General features: G+C 48.1%; 1 protein-coding gene across 1 annotated transcript; it reads right to left on the bottom strand.

The window, feature by feature from the left end:
- Positions 1–1,232: 1,232 nt before the first annotated feature.
- Positions 1,233–21,078, bottom strand: Trim25 (tripartite motif containing 25). The gene is made up of 9 exons (XM_051192766.1): positions 20,424–21,078; positions 15,922–16,017; positions 11,362–11,595; positions 9,609–9,780; positions 8,447–8,512; positions 6,542–6,565; positions 6,109–6,210; positions 5,928–6,026; positions 1,233–5,435 (listed from the first exon to the last, which is right to left on the bottom strand). Exons 1-9 carry the CDS (start codon positions 21,015–21,017, stop codon positions 4,903–4,905), a joined length of 1,920 nt encoding a protein of 639 aa, XP_051048723.1. The 5' UTR covers positions 21,018–21,078; the 3' UTR covers positions 1,233–4,902.
- Positions 21,079–22,098: the final 1,020 nt, after the last annotated feature.

Genomic DNA, 22,098 nt, shown 5'->3' with positions numbered 1-22,098 from the left:
CTTCCTTTCGAGGGAATTTCTTCCCATGATCTATCTCTACAGAGAATGGGTACCGAAACCACAATGTAAATGATGTAACAGTGCTGAGCCTATCTATGACTGCAAGGGTGTTTAACCGCTAAGGGTCATTCTGACTATCGACATAGGTCTCAAGAAGTGGCTGTAGCGGTCCTTGGCTTTCTCCAGTCTATCTCCTCTCTGGAATGGTAGGGTTTTCCTTAGAAGGTGTTCTTACACACAGTTCTGTCTGTTGCAATTCCATATCCTAGGAGAATATGGGAAAGGGCAAAGGTGCCTTGCTGAATGTGGGGCTTCCGCAGGCAGTTGGAGCCTGCCACCCACTACCAGCCTTGTTGTTTCCCCCTAACCCGCCCTTCCTCTTGCTATCAGATCAGCTTGGCTGTTCCATACCCAGCTGCAAGGCTTCTCATTCACCTTCAGCATTCATTGTAACATAGGCTTATTTCCACCATTACACAGTTTCGGCTAGGGGTCACTCCACTAGACCCCAGACCACCTTAACATTGTTCCCAGCATTTGGGAGGCAGAAACAGGAGGATCAGGAATTGAAGGCCACTCTCACTCAGCTTTAGACAATCAAGCCTGGGTTAAATGAAATTCTGTTATGAACAGAAACCACCTTGACTCTGGGGCTGGAGAGCTAGCTCGGTGGTTAAACTTACTTCCTCCTTCTCTCCCCAGCACTTGGGTGGTGGGGCTCATAATCACCCCAGCCCTCTTCTGGACTGCAACAGCACCTGCACTTACTCTGTGCATGCCCACACTCACACACATGGCTTGCCAGTCTGACTGTTATCTGAACGGCAATGTTTGGGGACAAAGTGGCATCTCCAAAAAGCCTCTGACTGACATTGCGGGTATTCCCAGGGTAAGTTGATGAAACGAATCTAAAATGACATAGTCTGTCAAAAGAATATGTGTTTTGATGCGACAGGCTACCCCGTGGGACTGAATCAAAGCTTACAGGTCCATCACCTCTGTTCCAATAGCAACTGCTGTACTTACTGCACACAGGGGCCATGGGCGCCACCAAGAGTCAGATGTGGCACCCCAAGTTAAGGGACACAGTTCTCCCACCCCGCCCCTGCCTGGCCTCAGACACCAGCATCACTTTGGTGGCACTTCTGAGTAACTGCAAATCCTGGGAGGGAGTGGCTGTGACCTGCCTATGGTTTGGTCATTTGCTAGAATTCACAGAAGGCAGGACAGCATTGTATTTATGATTTGAACTTTATTTAAATGAAAATAATCAGAAGCAGTCACATAGAAACACAAACAGGGCAAGGTCTGGAAGGATCTGGAGCAGAGCTTCCTTGTCCTGCTGTCCGTTACAGGACAAGAATATATCAGCCTGAAGCACAGCAGCCATGTATGTGTTCATCTGCACAGAAACTGCACTAGGTCTCCACCAGAGCTGGATTTGAACCACCATTTACCAGCAGGATTCCCAGAGGTTTCTGACTGACTCCAATCCCCAGTTCCCTCTTCTCCCTGCAGGGGTCCTTTGAGCTCAGTGCCTCAATCGAACCAATCACCAACCTGGTCTTTATAGTGGCCAGCTGCCATCCTGGGTCATCCCCCCTCTTGACAAAAATTCCACTATGACCCACAAGGCAGACAAATAATAATGACACTCCATCCTCTCAGGAAATTCCAAGGACTTAACACCCCCCCACACACAAACACACACACCCCAAACTAGGAACAAAGGCCAGCTAAATCCTTTAACGGCCAACAAAATATCTACACTTCCCAAGACACCTATTCCTCTGTAGAAAAGATCATGAGCATGCTTTTCATCTCTGGTCTGGGCCATTTTCCATATCACTATTTAATTTTTCATGATGGAAATGCTGAAGCATATGCATCTGTAGGAAGAATAAGAAAACAAGGCCCGGGTTCCCACCTCTCCTTGCTGGTTACTGAAGTGAGGTTTAGTTGTCATCAATATATCCTGGCACTGTCCTGAAGGTAGGCTTACATAGCCTCTCTCTGAGTATTTTTTACTCAAAGCTCCCTGCAATGGTGGCTACACTATGGTGGGGTTCAAGGGATCATAAGGCTGGAGTGGACCTGAGCACCCAGAGACCCTGGGTAGTAGCTATCAGGAGGTGAGCTATCAGTGGGTTTCAGCTTGAGTGACAACATCTTCTACCCACACCTCAATCCAGAAGGGACACCGAATTCTGCTTCACTGTATTCAAAGTAAGGTACAACAATCATCTTTGCCCTGCTTATGATGATTATCTTAATGAACCACTTCTAAAACACTTAGTTCAAGAAGTCATTAGCTAGAACATTAGTAATTAACTAAAATCAATAGAGGGAGGTAAATGGTGTAAAAGATAACATATCGATAGTAGTAATAGATCGAAAAATCACTCTCCAAGTAATAAGACTAGCCAGCCAGTCCTGGATAATACAAGGACTTGACCTTTAGTTTATCATACCAGAGTTACTGAGACAGTACCCAGCACCTGGGTCTAGGATAGGATTTTACATACGTTTCTGGCAAATTCTATATGTCCACAGGGCCCCAGTCTTTTCCTGTCACCTGTGTTAGATGTCTCTTCCATGTTGGAATGACAAGAGTGCTGAACAGAGCCATCCACCACCTTCCCACCTGCCTGGTTCTGCAAAGGACCCTATGGTACAGGATTCCAGAAACGTGTATGGTAAAGGTGAGGTCTTGCCATTACAAACAGAAAGGTACCAGACAGCACGGATACATACATTCTTCCCCTTGCAGCTCCAAAGCACCTGGAACCGCTCTGGGCTTTGGTTGACTGCTTGGCTCTCTCATAAACCGAGGGATACATGCCTTCCTAGCCTGAGCTGCACATAACCTGGGAAGAGTCCTGACTGTCAGTTTCATTTCTGTAGAAGAGTTCAAGCAGGACTCCTCAGTTATTCTGCTTCTCTAAACCTAGAGATGTTTTCCCAAGTCTGACTTGGTTTCAAACAAGGCTTTGTTCCAGAAGATCTGCATCTTCAAATTCAGAGAAGAATCACCAAAGAACTTGTGTAGCAAAGGAAAAATAACCTTTCAAAGGCCACACATCATCTACAGGGACATGTTCTCTGCAAAGATGCTCCCAGAGAACAGAATATTCCTCTGGGAGAGGACACAGATCACACATCTGTCAGTAATGTCAATGCTAAGTAAGAGCCCTGGAATTCCATTACAAGACCTGAGATGTGTTATGTTCTCAAACATCCTTCCATATGAAAGGTCTAGGGGCCCTACCTTCCCTATGGTGACCGCTCTTCATAGGAAGGCTTATAAGAGGGAGCTCCCCACTTAGGAAAGGGAGCTGGACTCCTGTCACAGAGGCCAAATCCTCACATGTTCTGGATTTGACATCAGTACAGAAGGAGGATAGGGAGATTCCAGTCATCCATCCCTGCCCTTTAGTGGCCTGGGCCATTTTCACTGCATGAAAGACCACAGAAAAAACAGCCCGTGGCCAGACCCTCCTTGGTTTTTTTTCTTATCCTTTAAGGTCTTCCTAACCTACAGTTCGGTCTATATGAGCACCCGGAATTGGCTCAAATAAGGAAGACAGAAGAACAGGCCAGGTTAGGTGATGGGTCTCAGACACATCACTGGGCCTGTAGTCTGTGGCTAGGGAAAAACAGGAATACGTCTGTCTCCCACAGGTCCCTCACACCATAGGCAGTCACCTCAGTGGATGATCTAGCATGGTTCCTGAAGCAACCATGTATAGTCCATCTGCACGACGGTAGAGTATGGTAATGTGGTGTGGATGGTCATTTAACTGTGGTAGCCCCGGAAGGCAAAAAGTGGCCTTTATAGCCACAGCCCAGTATCTACAATCCAAAGAAAGGGCGGCATTACTTATGAAGACTGCTGTCAAGACAAGACATTAGTAAGAAAGAGCAAAGCCATCAGGCTAATATTAATCCAGCCAGGGTTCTGCTCCCCTATCCCAACTCCCAGCACAAGCTATGGGAAGAAAGCCCTTTCTCTAGCTCTGTGGCCACAATCAACATGGCCCTGGTGAGACACCCCTTGGAGAGAAAGAGAGTCTGCCTCAACTAGATCAGGGTTGCCTTCACAAAAATCGACACAAGCTGGTTCAGATGAGAGTTTGAAGCCTTATTTACAAAAGGTTCCTTGAAGGAAGGGTTATATGGCAGTTCAGAGTAGGATGAATCTCAGTAGTAGGGCATATAAAGGCTCTAGATTCAATACCTAGCTCCAAAGAGATAATATATACACTGAACTCAGACTGGATTTTTGTTTTTATGAGACAGGGTTACACTATGTAACTGGCTATCCTGAAATTCACTATGTAGACCAGGCTGGCCTGGAACTCATAGATATCCACCTGCTTCTGTTGTCTCCAAGTGCTGGGATTAAAGGCATGCACCACCATACCTGGCTTTTCTGTTGTTATTGTTTTTTAAATCTAGAGCATAATCAAAACACAAAGGTCTGAAGGCTACCACAGAGAGTGGACATCCATCACCCAAGGGAAAAAAAAAAAAACATAGCTACAGATTTTCTGTAAGACAACAAGAAGCATTAACGATTTTTCCTCTCTGAAGCTCTGCCCAAGTGGCTAGCAGCCCAAGATTTCCCAGAACACTGGGAGGAGGTCATCCTGCCCTCAAGGGTACCGGGAGGTAGATATGCTTCCCCACCCGCAAGACAATCACCCCACCCCTTTCTGATCCAGAACTCCCCATTTTATTCTCTCAGCCTCTCCCTCAGCTCGCCTTCCAATCTCCTATCTGTTGGGGACTCAAAAGTTTGCCAAGGAGAATCCCACCTACATACACCCCCCCCTTTTTTTTTAACCAGTCTTGCATGTTTCCCAGCAAGTCCGAGTGTCTGAGGCTGGCCTAGTGGCCTGCCTACTTGGAGGAGGAGCAGATGGAAAGTGTGGTACCTGAAGAGAATACCCAGAAGGCTGGGTACAGGGCTTCAGTAAAGTCCACCTTGTACTTATACAACACATAGACCTTTTCAGTGACAGCAAAAAAAATGACAAAGCCATGGTCACAGCTGAGAAGCACACCAACTCGAGTGGCTTTGGTGGAGGGCAGGGTTTTCTCCACGTTGTTGTGCCAGGCAGAGATCTTGTTATTGAACCATTCCACACACCACGAGTTGGCATTCCGGCCCAGCCGGCTCTCAGGGCCCTGCCGCTCCATGCTGCCGTAGCAGATGCCTACACCGCAGAAGTTGTTCTTCTGTAGCTCAACCTCCCAGTAGTGAATGCCTTTCTTATAGCATTGCAGCCCCAGAACCTGAGAGCAGTAGGTGAACCTCTGGGGATGGGACCGGTACTGCTGAAGTACATCAGCCACAGAGGCGGTGGTGTAGCTGTCTGACAGAGCCACTTTGTTGTGGGCAGTATTGTAGTCAAAGACGACTTTAACAGAATCTGAGAAAACATCCCCGGGGGGAATCAATGACAAGAGGCCCAAGATACTTTCACTTTTAAACCCTTCCCCATCTAAACATTTATTGTATCCACCTACCCATCTACATATCCACATACCCATCTATCTATCTATCTATCTATCTATCCATCTATCGACACTTCATCCATTCATCCATCCATTCACTCATCCACCCACTCATCTAACCATCTATCCATCTACCCAATCATACACACAATCTACCCATCCATCCATTTACTCAATCACATACACCTATCCATCTACCCATCCACCCACCCATCCATCCAACTAGCCATTTATCTCTTCAAACACCCACTCAGATACACGCATCATCTATCAACCCATTCAACTACCCACTCACCGATATATTAACCACCCATTTATCTGTCTGTTCATCCACCCACTTAACCATCTACCCATTTATGCATGTATTTGCCCACCCACTTTTCTATCCACATAGCCAAGCTACTCACATTCCAGAAGCTCCGCTCTAGATTTGCTTAAGAAGTTTTCTAGCACCTTAGCTTTGAGTGCAGTAGAGTTTGGCTGTGGGGTGTTGACTTTGGGTGTGGCTAGAAGAGGAAACAGAGGTATTCAAGACAAGCTTGGGACAAATGGTAGATATTTCCCAGGCACTCGGTCACAACAACTCACCATCAGGGGCAGTTGTATTAAAGTCCATTGACTGTCCAGGAGCTCCAAAGGTAGGAAGCTTGTTGGATGAGGGAGAGCTGGGAATGGAGCCAGTAGCAGCAGCTGAGAGTTGAGGGAAGACAAACATGAGACAGCAATATGACACAGAGGACCGGATGACCTCTCCTCCCTTCTAAGACAGCTGTCAACTTCCACAAACACCCCTGAGCAGCCAGGGCCATACAAGTGATTCCAGATAAGACTCGTTATCTGTCTTACTCATTTGCAGTGGTCTTCCCTTCCCTGCTCAGGCCTGCCTGCCTTCACAGCGTACATTTGTTAGGACAGGGCTATGGCAGAACCCTTGTTAAAGCAGTTCAGCTGTTGCTCTCAATGTTAGCTCTAGTCTCAAACAAGTCATGGGAACCAAGAGATACACAAATGTACAACTTACTTGCTTTCTTGGTCTTCTTTTCCTCTAAAAAAGAAACATTTTAGGATTAAGGAATTTTAAAGCACACTGCCATTCACAAAAGACCATAGTAACATTCCTCAGCATGTGCTTGACACACACAAACTAAGGAAGGCTGGCCTAACTTGAAGTATAAGGTGGTGGCTGGCAAACACACATCTACAAGAACAGGAACCCCACAAGGGTCATGGGGACTGACTATTAGGAAATAGGAAGGAATTTTCTAGGAAATGTTTATGTTGGTTTGGATAATGATAAGCTGGGACCCATGTGTCAAAAACGTATTTAACTATACATTTAGGGTCTGTACATTTTGCTACAGCAGATCAGAGCTTTGCAAGAGAAAGAAAGGAAAAAAAAAAAAAAAGAGGAAGTCAGGAAAAAATAGTCTGGTGAAGTATCACAATAGTGCTTAAAAAACATCCTGCCTTCCCCAGGGCTCTTCCAAGCACGCCCTGTCACTAGGTGTTCCAGTCCACAGGGAGACCAATGCTAAAGACAACTCACACATTACAAACAAGCAACAAGCAGTAAAGTGCACCCAGAGTCCTCTTACACCCCGGACACCAGCAGCAGCGGGTATCTCAACGTCTTTTCACACTGACCTGGGGGAAAAAGTTACAGCTAGCTTGTTTAAAAGGACCATAAAGAGCTCTCGCAATCAGAGTGTTGCATGGGAACCTCACCTGCCTTCACCCCACAGGCTCAACTGTCATGATTCTCCAAATGTGAGGGGCAAGGAGATTCATACTATTCTTCTCCAGCCCAATGTCCACATTCCCAATGACAGAGACACCATCCCTGATGGAGGCGGGGAACAGGGCTAAAGATCTAACACTTGACGTGTGGGGTGTGAAAAGTGTTCTTTTGCCAGGCAGTGGTGGCACACACCTTTAATCCCAACAATTGGGAGGCAGAGGCAAGGGGGGTCTCTGTGAGTTCAAGGCCGGCCTGGTCTATAAAACAAGTTCTAGGACAGCCAGAGCTGTTACATATAGCTGATACATATATCTGTCTCATTAAAAAAAAAAAAAAAAAAGGTTTATTTCTTTCCTTCCTTTTTCTTTTTTCCTTTTTTGAGACGGTCTTTCTACATAGCCCTGGGTGTCCTAAACTCACTATGTAAAGCAGGTTGGTCTCAAACTCACAGGTGCTGGAATTAAAGGAGTGTATCACCATGCCCTACTTACTGCTTGCTCTTTTTATAAATAAACCAATATACTGCCCATGTGGAAAATCAAATTTTCACTGGTGGGCACAATTAGGAAAACATTTTCTATGGCTCAGTGGGAGAGCTCAATAGAGGAAAATCGTGAGAAACATGAGGCTGGGGAATTGGCTCAGTGGGCAAAAAGCACTTGCTATGCAATCACAAGGGCCCGAGTTCAGATCTTCAGACCCCAGATAATGCTAGCTGGGGTGGCATGAATCTGTCCCAGAACTCTCATGGCAAGATGTCATATGGACACAGGAGAATCCCAGGAGCTTTCAGACCAGTGAGTCTGGCTTATGTCATGGCAAACGAAAGACCCTGTCTCAAACAAAGTTGAGTTCTGACTTTCACACTTGCACTACGTGTCCACACTCACACAGGAAAGTTGTTGGAACAGCAATGGTGTGCATTAAAGCCAGTTGGGGAGAGAGCACACTTATTAGCCGGGCTTGGAGTATCAAGTGTTTCTCAAATACATGACAGGTTCGGTGACTTTGCTATCCTACACAGCCCCAGGAGAGTGCCTGCCTGGCCCTGCACCAACTGTTATATGGGACCTGTTTTGGAGTAAAACTTGGGGTGGGTTGTGACTGTCTGGAGGCTGCAGTGCCCTATGGGATGTTTTCAGCCAAGCAGCCACAGTGACACCAGAGAGATGGGAGGAGGCTACTTACGTGGGGTCTTCTTCGCAGGGCGTGTATATTTGGGTGTAGACTCTGAACCATGCTCTCCCATGTCACCTGTGCCAGAGAAAAGGGGCTGGCTGTAGGTGGCTCCTCCCCCGCCAACTCCAAGAGGTACATTTGTCAAGGCTGTGGACAGAACACCAACACAGCCCTCCCACTGACCATCCAGTCACTTTCAAGAGACAGAAATAAAATGCTAGAAGGACCAATTTGTTCCTTCTCTTCTCTGCTTACAAGGCAACTGGGGGTGAAATCTCCTCCTCAGCACCCAATTCTGAGACTTCTCTGAGATTTGGTTTCTTTGGCCATCCATCAAGGAGAACGATAACTTGATGATGACTGATGGGATCCCGGAATGAGGTCAAGGTGTCTGCTGACCAGGCCAATGTCAGTTTCTTGTCCATTAGTTCTTTCTTCCCTCTCTCTGCAGGCTTGTCACTCACAGATTTACCCTATGTGAAGTACTTCCAGAACCTTCCACAAGGTGCCTCCCTGTGTTACTCAACAGGGTTCTTAAAAATATGTCAAACCCTCTCCTCAGCACTGCGGGACAGCTTTTGACAGCAGACAACAACCCCAGCCTCATAGAGGGAAGAGGCAGAAAAACAAAAAACAAAAAACAAAACAAAACAAAAAAACTTGATGACTAGGTGTGGTGGTACACACCTGTAATCCCAGTACTTGGGAGGTAGCAGATGGCCTGGGCCACATGAAGAGATCTTGTTTCAAACAACCAGGTCTGTGGTGGAGTGCTTGCCTAGCATACATTGGGATCAGTCCCCAGAATAGAGTGCTGTATGTGTGTAAAGCAGTGAAACAAGATGATGACTCAGATGTCAAGGAAAGAAAGGAAAGGTGTGTCAAGGAGGAATTTCAGGTTTCTCCGATCCTGGAACTAGCCATATGTCTCTATCCACCAAACATGCTGGTAGTCGAGGGTCACCCAAAACCCATTCAAGCTAGTCTCCAGAGCCAACCAGAACACCAAGCTCCACACCTCTTTTTGGAAGGATAGCTGTGATGTCAGGACAAAGCAGAGGCACATCCAAGGGAGAAAGCAGTTTCAGGACCCCTGAAATTCAAGCCTTGATGATCTGGATCACACCCTAAGACACCAAAGGGACCATCAAGGTTGGGTCACTGTAGTTACCTGAGGCAATGGGCTCCTCAGCCTTCTTCTCCTGTAGCTGCTTGAGGGAGCGCTTCAGCTCACTCTTGAGGTTCAGGGCACTCTGGTAGATGCCCTTTATCAACTCATGGTCTGGGTCTATCTTGGGGATGTAGACTGGTTTTGTTGACATTCCTTGCAATTTCGCCGCTTTCTGGAACAAGTCAAGGTGTTAAGTACAGGCAATTTGCAGGATGCCAGGGCCTGGGCTCCATCCTCACTAATCCCATAAGATATTTCCTTTGTCAACAATGAGTCCAGCAGCCTGCTTCAATCACAAATCCAAGGTCACCAGCAATTGAAGTGTTCCTTTAAGAGCTGGAGCTGGGGTTTGGAGAGGCAGCTTAGTGGTTAAGAGCAGTGGTTGCTCTTCCAGAGGTCCCGAGTTCAGTTCCCAGTAACCAACATGGTGGTTCACAACCACCTATAATGGAATCTAATGCCCTCTTCTGGCTGGCTGTAGGTGGCGCCTCCCCACCAACTCCAAGAGGTACATTTGTCAAGGCTCATACATTAAAAACAAACAAAAAAACAAAACAAAACAAAACAAAACTGGAAGGACCTCAGAGATCACTTATCCTACAAATCAGGAAAGAGATCTAGACATGGCAAGTGGCTTGCCAGAAACTGTTCCAATGAGAGGCACAAATATGATGGTCCCATTCTCTGGAGCTCCTCCTCTCCTCCCAAGAAATACATAACCCTCCACCCAATGAAGCCCTAACCGAAGGTCTGATAATGGGAATGGGCAGGAATTCTCATGGCATACAAGGTTGATCTAGGAAATCTTCTATGGGGGTTGGGATGGGGATGTCATTGAAATTGCAAAGTTATTTCACTAATTTGAGTCCTCTAGAATGAGGGGGTCTCAGACAAGGACTTTGAATCTTTTCCCAGAGAACTCAGCAGTTTTTAGGCACAGGAATGAGCTCCCAAGGGCAGCATAAAACCTCCACCAAGGCACCAGCAGGCATCACACAGAGCAAGCTCCATTACTCCTGTATTGAGAGCAGGGGATCTGGGTCCTTGGGGGACCAAACCAGGTAGATCACAGAGATCTGGGCCCTGCACTGGACAGGCAAGGGAGAAGGGAATAGTGACAAGATGCAGCTTACAGCCAAAGGATACACAGAAACAAGCACATCTGAAATGACATTGTTAGTGCTGTGGTGATGGCAGAGTGGGACATACTCTGCCACACTAATAATGTGTAACAGCGGGACTCAAGGGGTGGCCCTGGAAAAAGGACATAATTAATCAAAAGGGTGATTATCCTGGGGGGGGAGGGAGCAGGATACTTAATTGGGTAAAAGACCTCAATAGAGAAAGTGGGCCTTCCTAGAGGGAAGAATGTTCCTGCTGGCACGGGGAAGCAGATACCGTCAAGTTGAAAGACGGCCTCAGCAGCCAGCCAGCTAGAAAGTGTACACTTGACCTGTAACCCCAAGGAACTTAAACTGTGCCTGTAGCCAGGTGCGCTTGGAAAACAGCCCAGCCTGCATCTAGACTGCTGATGCCATGTCAACAATCGGGGAGCCACACCCAGATACCGAGCTAAGGGAACAGCGGGACAATAATCAGATGTTCTCTAAAGCCCCCAAACTCAGGTAAGCTATTGCAGAGCATAGAAATAGAACGCATCTCCGGGACACTTCCAGCCCCAACTCCAGGCTGCCCAGACTACTATCAACTCTGGGGTACTCGCACACATAGCAGCACCCTCGTCACGACTCACCTCCAGAAACTCAAACTCGTCCCCTTTGGCCAGGGTGAGCTCAACCTCCGCCTTCAGGCTCTGCATCTCATTTTTCTTCTTGACAAGAACCTGGTAGATGGTGTCCAGCTTTCCGTAGACCCTCTTCTCCTCCTCCTTCAGCTTGCGTGTGGAGCTGGTCTCTGCTGAATCAATGACAGCCTTCATTTCCATATACTCTTGTCTCAGTTGTTCCATCTTCCTGTTCATAGAGTCCTGCAAGGGCAAGATGACATGACGGGCCCTGTCAGACGGGGGAAATGCTAAGGCCGACGGGGCTCCTGTCAGACGGGGGTGGGGGTGGGGGTGGGGGTGGGGGGTGGGGGGGGGTGCTAAGGCCGCCGCACTCCTGCGTGTCGGGAAGAAGGAGCACCGGGAACTGTATGACAGACACTTCATGGCACCACTCTGGCCAGCCACTTGGCAATGCCCTGTCCACCCAGAGGCATGAAACAATTTCAGAAACTCCCTAAAGAGGATTATTCCCTAAAACTCTCCTTTTGAGTGTTACACATGGCTTCTGAGCATTTGAAATGTGTCAAGTTCAAGAAGAGCTGTATCATGACTGAGTAGACACGATGTCAAAGTCTTGATACCACCCAATACTCGGGAGGTAAAGGCAGGCAGATCTCTGTGAGTTCAAGGCCATCCTGGTCTACAAAGGGAGTTCAAGGACAGCTGGGGCTATTACACAGAGAAACCCAGTCTTGGAAAAAACAAAAAAACAAATAAAACAAAACAAGAAAATCAGAGATGTCTGGAATGTTTCTGGTAGACAGTGTTGCTTCAACAGTTGTATTTTTTTAACAGACTTCTTGGGTAACCTCAATAGTTTAGAATCAAACCTGACAAACCAAAATACTGTACACCAAAAGAGTGGAATTCAACTTTTAAAAAAACTGTTACCTTTATTATTAATCATTATTATTTTGTTGTTGTGTGCACATGCCCCCAGGAGGTCAGAGGGCAACTTTCAGGAGGTGTTCTCCTCTCCCACTGTTCTTGGGCATCAAGCCCCTTTACCCACCGAGCCATTTCACTGAGCCTCAACTCTCACTCCAGCCCTTCATTCCACCTCTCTGTGAACACCAGCGCCCTTCGGTGTTCATTTCCTCCTTTGTTCTTTATTAAGAGAACACCCCAGGAGTGTCAAGTGGGTCTACAGCGTCTCAGACTACATTTCCCAGAATACCCTGCAACTGGGCTTGGCCAGGGTGGCTAAGTAGTTAAATTTTCTCCCGTGAGTCAAGGCTAGAAGTGGTATGTGCAACATCACATTGATTGCTTAAAAGGAAATTGCTTGTTGCTGGTATCATCCATTTTGTTCCCCTTTTCCCAGGCTCGAGCAAGCAGGTAAAGGTGACCCAGAGTAAGGACCCAGCTTGACATAAATTTTGCCATGTTTTTCTAAAGGGCCCAAACCCTCATCCAGCTCCCTGCTTTGGCAGTCATCACAGGCTGCAGAAAAGACCCAGCAAGATGTAGACCCCTGACTAAGCAACATGTGCTAGGCTCCTGACCTTGCCCTAATCACTAGGAAGCCAGATACCCTCCATGTGGCAAGGAACCAATCAGAAGTCAGCTGGTGGGCTCTGGATGTGCTTTACTGATAATAGTGGAATGCAGAGGAATGGCCTCTTCCTTTCTGCAGCTGACCAATCAACACAGGCCAGGTTGCCCAAACCCAGATGTGCACCAATCCTAAGACTGTTGCTATGAAAGTAGAGGACCCCCAGACACTCCCCTTGTTCTACTCCAATATATTCCCTGCCCCACTGCTGCTCAAGGTCCTTTTGTTTCTCCTGCTGTGTCTGATGGATGGGGGAACCCAAGTTAACACATAAAATTAAAGACTCTTTCTTTTGCATCTTTTGCACTACTCCTGGTGGTTTTTGTGGGGTGCAGGTTCAGAGTCTGGGCACAACAGGCACAACAGTTTGTTAACTGCCAGATGACCCTAACAGAAATCCCAAACCCTACAGGACATGATAATAGTTGCTGTTATTGTTATTATTTTATAAAAGCTAGATACATTCCAGTTGGCCATGGGCCTATCTTAGCACATAAACTATTTCCTCCTACCTTGGGGCACAGGGACCCTCTTGTCACTACTTAACATATCCTGCTGCCAATAAATTCTTAATATATTACAGCCTGTGCAATCCTAGATCTGCCAGCATCTCTGTTCTTCAGTATCTTCTGACTTGACAGCCAGTTTCTATAATAGTCTTTGGCTTAAAAAAAAAAAAATCCAGCTTCAAAGACATAAGAGCATCACACTGTGGAGTAGTAGGGCAGAGTTACTCTTGTGTGGGCTTAGGCTGTTAAACCAAGCAAAATTAACCACTTTATTGAAGTCTCTGTCTTTGAATGGATCCTCATCCTAGGAGGTTAGCCTGCCCTCCCACCAAAATTCATAATTCTACCTTCACCCTGTAGGTCTCACTACCTCCTCAGAGGAGTTGTGGTTGCATTGTGGGTGTGGAGGGGTTGGAAGTTGCGCTTCCACCAACACAACTGAAGCCACACAAGCCAGTCCCTGAGCTGGTATCAGAATCCAGACCTCAACTGCACAGTTGCTGCAGCTCAGCAATGGTATTCTTAAAATTCCAGCTTCTTTCTTTCAATCTAGGGGTAATGTGGCACTGGAGAGATGGCTCAGTGGTTAAGAACACTGCCTGCTCTTCCACAGGACAGTTTGATTCTTAGCACTCAGATGCAGGCTCTGGACCATCTGTAACTCCAGTCCCAGGGGACCTGACACACTCTTCTGATCTCCAGAGGCACCAGCACGCATGTGGTACACACATACAAACAGGCAAAATACCCATAGACATAAATTACATTTTTTGTTTTGTTTTTTGAGACAGGGTCTCTGTATTATTTTGGAACCTGTCCTGGAACTGGCTCTGTAGCCCAGGCTGGCCTCGAACTCACAGAGATCTACCTGCCTCTGCATCCTGAGTGCTGTGATTAAAGGCATATGCCTCCATACCAGGCTAATTTAATTTTTTTAAATGTAAAATGGATCTGCCATTGATTTAACATGGCAACATGTCCACTGCTAGCCTATGATATTTCCTTCTTAGTTTTTTTTTTTTTTCTATTAATGTCAGACAGCCAAAATATCTACCTACATCCTAGAGCCGGTGAATACGGCCTCTGTTAGAACAAGGATCTTTGCAAATGTAGTTAAATTAAGAGTGAGATCATCTTGAGTTAGCCAGGTGGGTGTTGAGTGGAAGAAAAGGTATAGGAGGGAAATATGGAGGCGGCCACAAGACAAGACCTGAGCTTCCAGAAGCTGGAAGAGGCAGGGAAAATTCTCCTCAGGACACATTTCCGTCTTTTTCTTCCTCTTCTTCCTCCTCCTTCCTCTTCTTCCTCCTCCTTCTCTTTTTTAAAAACTATTTATTTATTTATTATGTATATACAGTGTATTGACTACATGTGTTCCTGCAGGTCAGAGGAGGGCACCAAATCTCATTACAGGTGGTTGTGAGCCACCATGCGGTTAGCTGGGAACTGAACTCATTACCTCTAGGAGAGCAGTCACTGTTCTTAACCACTGAGCCATCTCTTTAGCACCTACCCCCTTCTAAGATCAGGTCTCACTATGTAGTCCTGGCTAGCCTAAAACTCACAGAGATCCGACTGTCTTTAGGTCCTGACTGCTGGAATTAAAGGTGTGCATCACCATGACTGGCCTATTTATTTATCCTCAATTTTTATTTACTATTAGGGGGAGGCATGTGACACTGGAGGTGAGAGGTCAACTTTGTGGAGTTGGCTCTCTCCTTCCACCTTGGCTTGGATCCAGGGATTGAATTCAGGGTGTCAGGCTTACACAACAATCACCTTTACAAGCTAAGCCATCTTTCTAGGCCCCTTACCCTTAATTTTTAGTGATTCTCCCAAGGCTGGGCTGAACAGATAATTTTCTTGGATATGTAGTTTTTGAACGGAAGACCCCCTCCCCCAAGACAGAGTTTCTTTGTGTTGCCTTGGCTGTCCTAGAACTCACCTTGTTGATCAGTCTGACCTCAAACTCATAGAGATCAGCCTGCCTCTGCTCCCCCCACCCCCTAACCCCCCCCCCCAAGAGCTGAAATTCCTGGCATTAAAGGAGAGCACCACCACTGCCCGGTGTTATTGTTGTTGTGTTTTTAAGAGAGTTTCATGTTGGGCATGGGGGTACACGCCTCTAATTCCAGCACTCAGGAGGCAGAGATGGGCAGATCTCTGTGATTTTTGAGGTCAGACTAGTCCACATAGTGAGTTCCAGGATAGCCAAGACTACACAGTGAGACCCAGGCTGATCTGGAACTCACTATGTAACTGAAGATGACCTTGAACTTCTGATCCTACTGCCCCACAGTTTCTGTGGTACTGGGATGGAACCCAAGGCTCCAAGGGAGCTACACAAGCACTCTACCAACAGAGCTATGCTCCTAGTCACGCCCAGGTCACCACTATGTCTGTCCTCTCTGAAGGATGGATGGTGTTTTGGCGTTTCCAGGCTGCGGTGGAGGATTCACCTACCTGCACACTATGCTGTTTGGCTCTCACATCCTCCAGTGCTCTGGTTGCCCCATTGATGTGACTGTACATGACGGCAAGCTTATGCCTCAGTTTGTTCTGTAGAGGAAACACAGGGTGAGAGGTCCCCTCTTTAGCCTCCAAGCCTCCCCACACTGAGGGCCATTCTCACCATCCACCCACTGGTACTTCTGCCTACCCTGGGATGCTTGTATTTGATGCCCACCTTTTCTCCTTTAGGCAGACAATATAGAAACGTTAAGACTTGGAACCAAAAGGACTGTTCCAAATCCTGGTCCCAGCTATGTGTCTTTGCTCTATTTCCTTGGTCATGAACAGATACCACTGTGGCCGCCTACAGGGGCTATCAGGAAGACTAACCAACGCAAGTCCCATGCTCAGAGCACAGTCTGGCTTTGCCTAAGACCACACTAACTCATCTTCTATTCTAATACATTTCTTTCCTACTACTCATTTTACAGCTCATGAAAGCCAAGCAAGGGGATAGTGAGTGGGCGCTCACTGAGACGTAACGATCTGGGACAACTGTTTCTGTAATGGCAGATGAGGTCACTCACCCTACCACAGCAAACACACTTGAAAGCAGACAAACTATCAAAGTAAAGATACGCTACAAGATGCCGGAGAACAGTGGAGTTTCCAGGAAAAGGGAACCCAGCAAAGGAGCCCAACATTCAAGGCTGCCATGCCCAGAGGCTCCTCCCAACTGCAGAAGGAAAGGAAGCTAGGCAGCAAAGCAAGAACAAATATCAAACTGTACTTGGCCACCCCAGACTGGGGCCACTAAAGCCTGGGAATCAGGATAAGCTGGTCACCCAGGCCTGAAACAGCTAAGCTGATTCAAAACCACCTGGCTCTTAGCCAACTGCAGAAGCATGGTCTCCTCTGTCCCTGCTCAGATGGAACGGTGATGTACAGAGACGAGAAGACACCATAACGAGGGATGTTATGAAGTGCTTACACACGCCAGGCACTCTCCTAGCGCCTGACACCTAATCGCTTCTTAAAGCGAAAAGCAATGCCTAGAAGGGATATGGAGATACAGAGGACTCCGGTGACTCACCCAAAACCACAGTTTTAGTAACTGGCATAGCTAAGGTTCTAGAAGTAAACTTATAGACAAGTGACCAAACTGTGTATGCTAGGAATTTCTAGGGAAAACAAACAAACAAACATTTTCTTCCCCTAACCAACTAGCTCAACACCCTGCCGCCCTCTCTTCTACCTTCCTGTTTCCTCTACTCACTCCATTAGAGTCCCTTGGAGCTGGACCTGACCTGGAGGCTGGATTTCAACCATCCTCCAGGTCACAACTGTCACATGTGAGGGCTGGATACAGAGATCAAGGCTACACAAACTCTAGCCAGAAAGCCCAGGTCAGTGATGTCTGACTCAACCTCTGTGACACAGCCCTTACCCCCCTGGTCTCCAACAGTGGCTGAGATAGATTTGGGCCAAAGGGCAAACGAAAGCAGATCGTGCCTTCCCCAGCTGGAAGAGAACACATGGGTGCTAGTAACTGGCTCACTTCCAGAAATGCATGTCACCGGGAGCCCTCCCTGCTGAAAGAGTTAGCCACTATTCATCAAACCAGATAACAGTCCCCTCGTGTGCATAGGGGTCCACTCCACCCTACTTCAAACCAAAGAGAAGCAGCCCCAGGGCTCAGGTGATGATATAGTCCACTGAGACCTTTTTGAAGTTTGGGAGTGCTTGTTGTAGACAAAGGACCTGGGTCCTCCTCACCGGAGAGAATGCACCCCCAAACTGGCAGCAGGGATACCCAAGACTGGGCAGTGCTTGTCAGGGACCGACATTGAAACAGCAAGTGCAGCAGCGGGGTTGAAAAAGACACGGGTTCGGCAGGGGAATCCTGCTATCAGGATTCAAAGAGATAGCGAGAATGGCCACTCACTCGAGCTCTAAGCAAAAAGGCTTCAAGAGAGCAGAGGCTCAGGCCAGGCTAGGCAGGCCCCTTCCGCCTTGGTGAACAGGTATTTCTAAAAGTGCCCTCCTTGGAAGCCAGGTTACTGGCAAGTCATCTTGACCGAGACAGAGACCATCAGGATAGTGTGTTCTGTCTGGGGCTGCCCCAGAGTTATAGGATGCCTCATCCATTCAGGCCCAATAAGGAAAGCGGTAGTAGCCTATATGGAGATTTTGCAGAAAGTTGTTTTTTATAGACTGCCTCGACTACCTTCTCCCTTATTTTTATTGTTTTTTTTTTCCTTAATTTTTTATTACATTTATTTATTTGTGGGTATCCGTTCACACACATGCATGATCTCTTGCATATAGATGTCAATTTAAAGGACAACTTGATGGCTCTATTTCTACTATACAGGTCACTGGGATGGAACTCAAGTCACAGCCTTGGTAACAAGTGGCTTTACCAGCTGAGCCATCTCAATGGCCATTTGTTGTTGTTTTGAAACAAGAGTCTCACCCTGGAGTTGACCTGAAACTATGTAGCTCCAGGCTGGCCTCAAACTCATGGTGGATCTTCCTGTGGAAGCTTCCCAAATACTGGAATTACAGGCTTGAGCCACCACACCAGCTTCACCCTCTGTTCACTCTAACCTGAGACCAGCACCTCTGTGCCCCCCATTTTATCATTTTGCATCTAGATGCTATAAGCGGTGTCAGGATTTAAACCCAGATCTTGGCACTGAATCTAGTAGGAACCTCATAGGTGCCAGGTCTTCTGTCACGGATCCTGCCTCCAAAGCACTTCCCAGAGATCTGCAGTGACTTGCCTTAAGCCAAAAAGCTCTGTGGGGCAAAGCAGTGCCCAAGGCTCCAAAGGCTGGGCAGACTTTCTTCTAGAACACATAAGACTCGGAGGTGTCCATACCCTCATAGGGTGTACGGAGGTGAACTCAAAGAATATACCTTTAAGTTCAATTGCCAAGGTTGGGGGTGGGGAATATCCTGAGGAACCTGGCTAAGACCCAAGCAAAGTCAGGGAAGGGCTGTGGCAAGAGGGAGCAGATCCTGGCAGAGCTGGGATCCTGGTCCTGGCATCGATTGCAAAGCCTGCCAACCTCACCCAGGCTTATAATTCCTTTCACAACACTGGGACAGGTCTCAACTTCCCAGACATTTGATGGTAGAAGGAGATCAGACCACACTTCGACAAATGTGGCAGAGGGGCAGCTTCTGCAGAGTCCACTGGGGGAAGATAGGAGCCTCTAATCCTAAAGCTCCTAAAATCATCGCAACCCTGAAAGGCCCTCGGGAACTCTGTCCTGTCCGTGTCCTCCCCCCCTCCTTCTTTATCTAAGTGGACCCAGGTACGGAGGTTAAACCCTTGCTCAACTTCACACAGCAAGAATGACTACACTAGGCTGGGTGTTGGTGGCACATGCCTTTAATCCCAGCACCAGGAGGCAGAGGCAGGCGGATCTCTGTGAGTTCGAGGCCAGCCTGGTCTACAGAGGGAGTTCCAGGACAGGCTCCAAAGCAATACAGAGAAACCAGGTCTCGAAAACCAAAGGGGGGAAAAAAAAAAGAAAAAGAAAAGAAAGAAAGAAAAAAAGAATGACTACACTAGCCAGGCATGGTGGGACACACCTTTAGTCCCAGCATTTGGGAAGCAGAGACAGATGGTATTTCTGTGAGTTCAAAGCCAGCCTGGTCTATCTGGTCTATATTGTGAATTCCAGGACATCCAAGATTAACTACATAGTGAGACCCTGTCTCAAAAAGAAAAAAGGAAGGAAGGAGAAAAGGAAGGAAGGAAGCAAGCAAGGGACTACACCACGGCACAACTGGCTTTCCCTGAAGGCCACATGCAGGGGTTCCTGGGGCTCTGCCCACCCTCCCTGTCCATTAGAACTCTCCGGATCAACACAGGCCTCTGCTTACAAGCTCCCTGCTCTGTACTCAGCAGACATGGCCTACAGGGGGACAGGAAACCAGAATTGTGAGTCAAAGCAGCAGTTTCTCTGCTCTGATGGTTTGGACACTGACTGCATTAGCATTGCTAAGTTAACATCTCTGGGCCTCTTTTCCAGAACTGCGGAAGGAACTAAGAGCACACAGTTCTTACATGAGGCCAAGATCTGGGGGAGGGAGAGAGATAAGCCCCAGGGTTCATAGTTAATATTCAAAACTACTAAACGCCGGCTGACAAACGCAGCCTTGGGGGCAGGCACCCTTAACTGGTTCCTTCGTCTGTCTGCTATGTAAAACACACATGAGAGGGTTGGGGAAAGAAGGCGATGGGTAAGGGGAGGCGCTATATAATTTCCCTGCTCTCTGCTTGGTCAGTGGGAATGACACCCCCACCCCCTCACACACACACACACATTGCCCAACTCACAGACAGTGACCTATGGAGCCTAGGGCCATGAGGTTATGTGAAGGGCGTCTCTGGTCCAGTAAAGCCTCAGGCAAACCACTGGACAAGGCACCCAGGATGGGCTCTCTCAACAATTCTGCTGGCCCGGGATGTCCTCTATACCCTCAGTAGCCATCCCTACCTCCAGGTCGGCGCTGGCCTGGCTTAGGAGCATAGGGGAGCAGGTCTTGTGCTCTACCACGCAGATATGGCAGATACACTCGCCATGCTCGGGACAAAACAATTCCCGGAGGCGGTTGTGCTGGGGACATTTGCGGCGCAGCAGGTCACGGACGGGTGGCTGCAGGGGGTGGTCCTGGAAGGCGGGACTGTCGAAGTGCGGTCTCAAGTGCTCCTGGCAGAAAGAAGCCATACACACTAGGCATGTCTTCACCGCGAGCTGCTTCAGGCAGTGGTCACAGGCCACCTCGGTGGCTGAGCTGGAAGCACCGGAACGGGCAGGGGGGATCCAGTCGTCCGCCGGCGTCCGTGCCTGCTCCGCCTGCAGGAACTGCTCCACCACCGCGCACAGCACCGTGTTTTTGTGCAGCTGCGGGCACACCTGGTACACCGTGCGGCACTGCGGGCACCGATACGGCGGGCCCTGGACGACCCACGTCTCATCCAGGCACGACCTGCAGAAATTGTGGCCGCATGGGGTAGTGACGGGCTCCTTGAAGGGCTCCAAGCAAATGGAGCACGACAGCTCCTCGGCCAGAGGAAACAGCTCGGCCATCGCGCTCCTGGGGGTACCCGACGGGACGCGTAGGGGCAGCGATAGACAACACCGTGCGCGGTGCGCTCGAGAAGCAGGGAAGGAATCGAAACTGCACAGGAGGGGTGGCGCCCTGGACTTTCAGGAAGTCACGTGGGTGCAGGAAGGGGGGTGGCGGGCGGGAGGCCTGGGAAATGAAGGTGGGGTGACAAGCAGAGTCCTGATGGCCCCTCACGGGCCTGAGAGATCTCAGCACCACCAAGTACAGTTTCAGGGCCACGAGGCAGATGAACTGTGTCACGAGTTGGGGTATTCCTATTCCCCTAGTCGGGGCCTACGTCCTACCTGAGTTCAGCACCACTTTGGAGAAGATTCATCCGTGCCCTGGGTGTCTCAACCGCCCCCTGAGAACAAGAAGGGTCATATTATCGTCATGAAAATCACAGCAAAACAGAACAGAATACTGTAGATGCAGAGCACAGTGGCTCCTGTCTGTAATTCCATCACTTGGAAGGCTGAGGCGGGAGGATTGCCATGAGTTGACACCAACCTAGGCTACACCGTGAGTGACTGTCTCAACATCTAAAATAGGTTGAGAAGATGTCTGGGCTAGAGAACTTGCAGTGTGAGGCTGAGGGGCCTAAATTCAGTTACTGAAACCCTGGTTAAGACTCCACGAAAATGCTGGGCAATGGTGGCACATGCCTTTTAATCCGGAGGCAAAAGCAGGCAGAGCTCTATGAGTTCGAGTCCAGCCTGGTCTACAGAGAAACCCTGTCATGAAGAGTTTAAAAAAAGGGTTCACGAAAAAGTTCACCACCGGCCTCCCCCACCACATACCAAACACATAATAAATAAGGAAAACAATTATATGGCCACACTCCCTTTCCTTTCTGTTCAATTCCCACTTCTTTGCTGGTCTTGGGCTCTGACTTATCACCATATCACCAGACAAGCCCCAAAGGCAGGATCCATAGTCTCTCACACACAGATCTGGCAATTTTGTTCATTGATGGTTCACGACTACTATCACAAAAGTTGGGTGTCACATCCTGTGCATCAGTCAGCTCCAGCTACTGGTCCTCAAGACAATAAAAAGAGA

The sequence above is a fragment of the Phodopus roborovskii genome, unplaced genomic scaffold, assembly GCF_943737965.1.
Source record: "Phodopus roborovskii unplaced genomic scaffold, PHOROB, whole genome shotgun sequence".
In the NCBI taxonomy this organism is placed as follows: Eukaryota; Metazoa; Chordata; class Mammalia; order Rodentia; family Cricetidae; genus Phodopus; species Phodopus roborovskii.
The sequence above is the reverse complement of the archived record's forward strand: the minus strand, read 5'-3'. Positions and strand labels throughout refer to the sequence as shown.

Excerpts from the sequence above, each read along its gene's own strand:
- Trim25 (XM_051192766.1), bottom strand. The coding sequence starts at position 21,017 with ATGGCCGAGCTGTTTCCTCTGGCCGAGGAGCTGTCGTGCTCCATTTGC. Across the intron at positions 16,018-20,423 it reads AGGCCAGCGCCGACCTGGAG|AACAAACTGAGGCATAAGCT; the intron begins GTAGGGATGGCT and ends TTTCCTCTACAG. Across the intron at positions 6,566-8,446 it reads CCCTGCGAAGAAGACCCCAC|AGGAAAAGAAGACCAAGAAA; the intron begins GTAAGTAGCCTC and ends TTTCTTTTTTAG.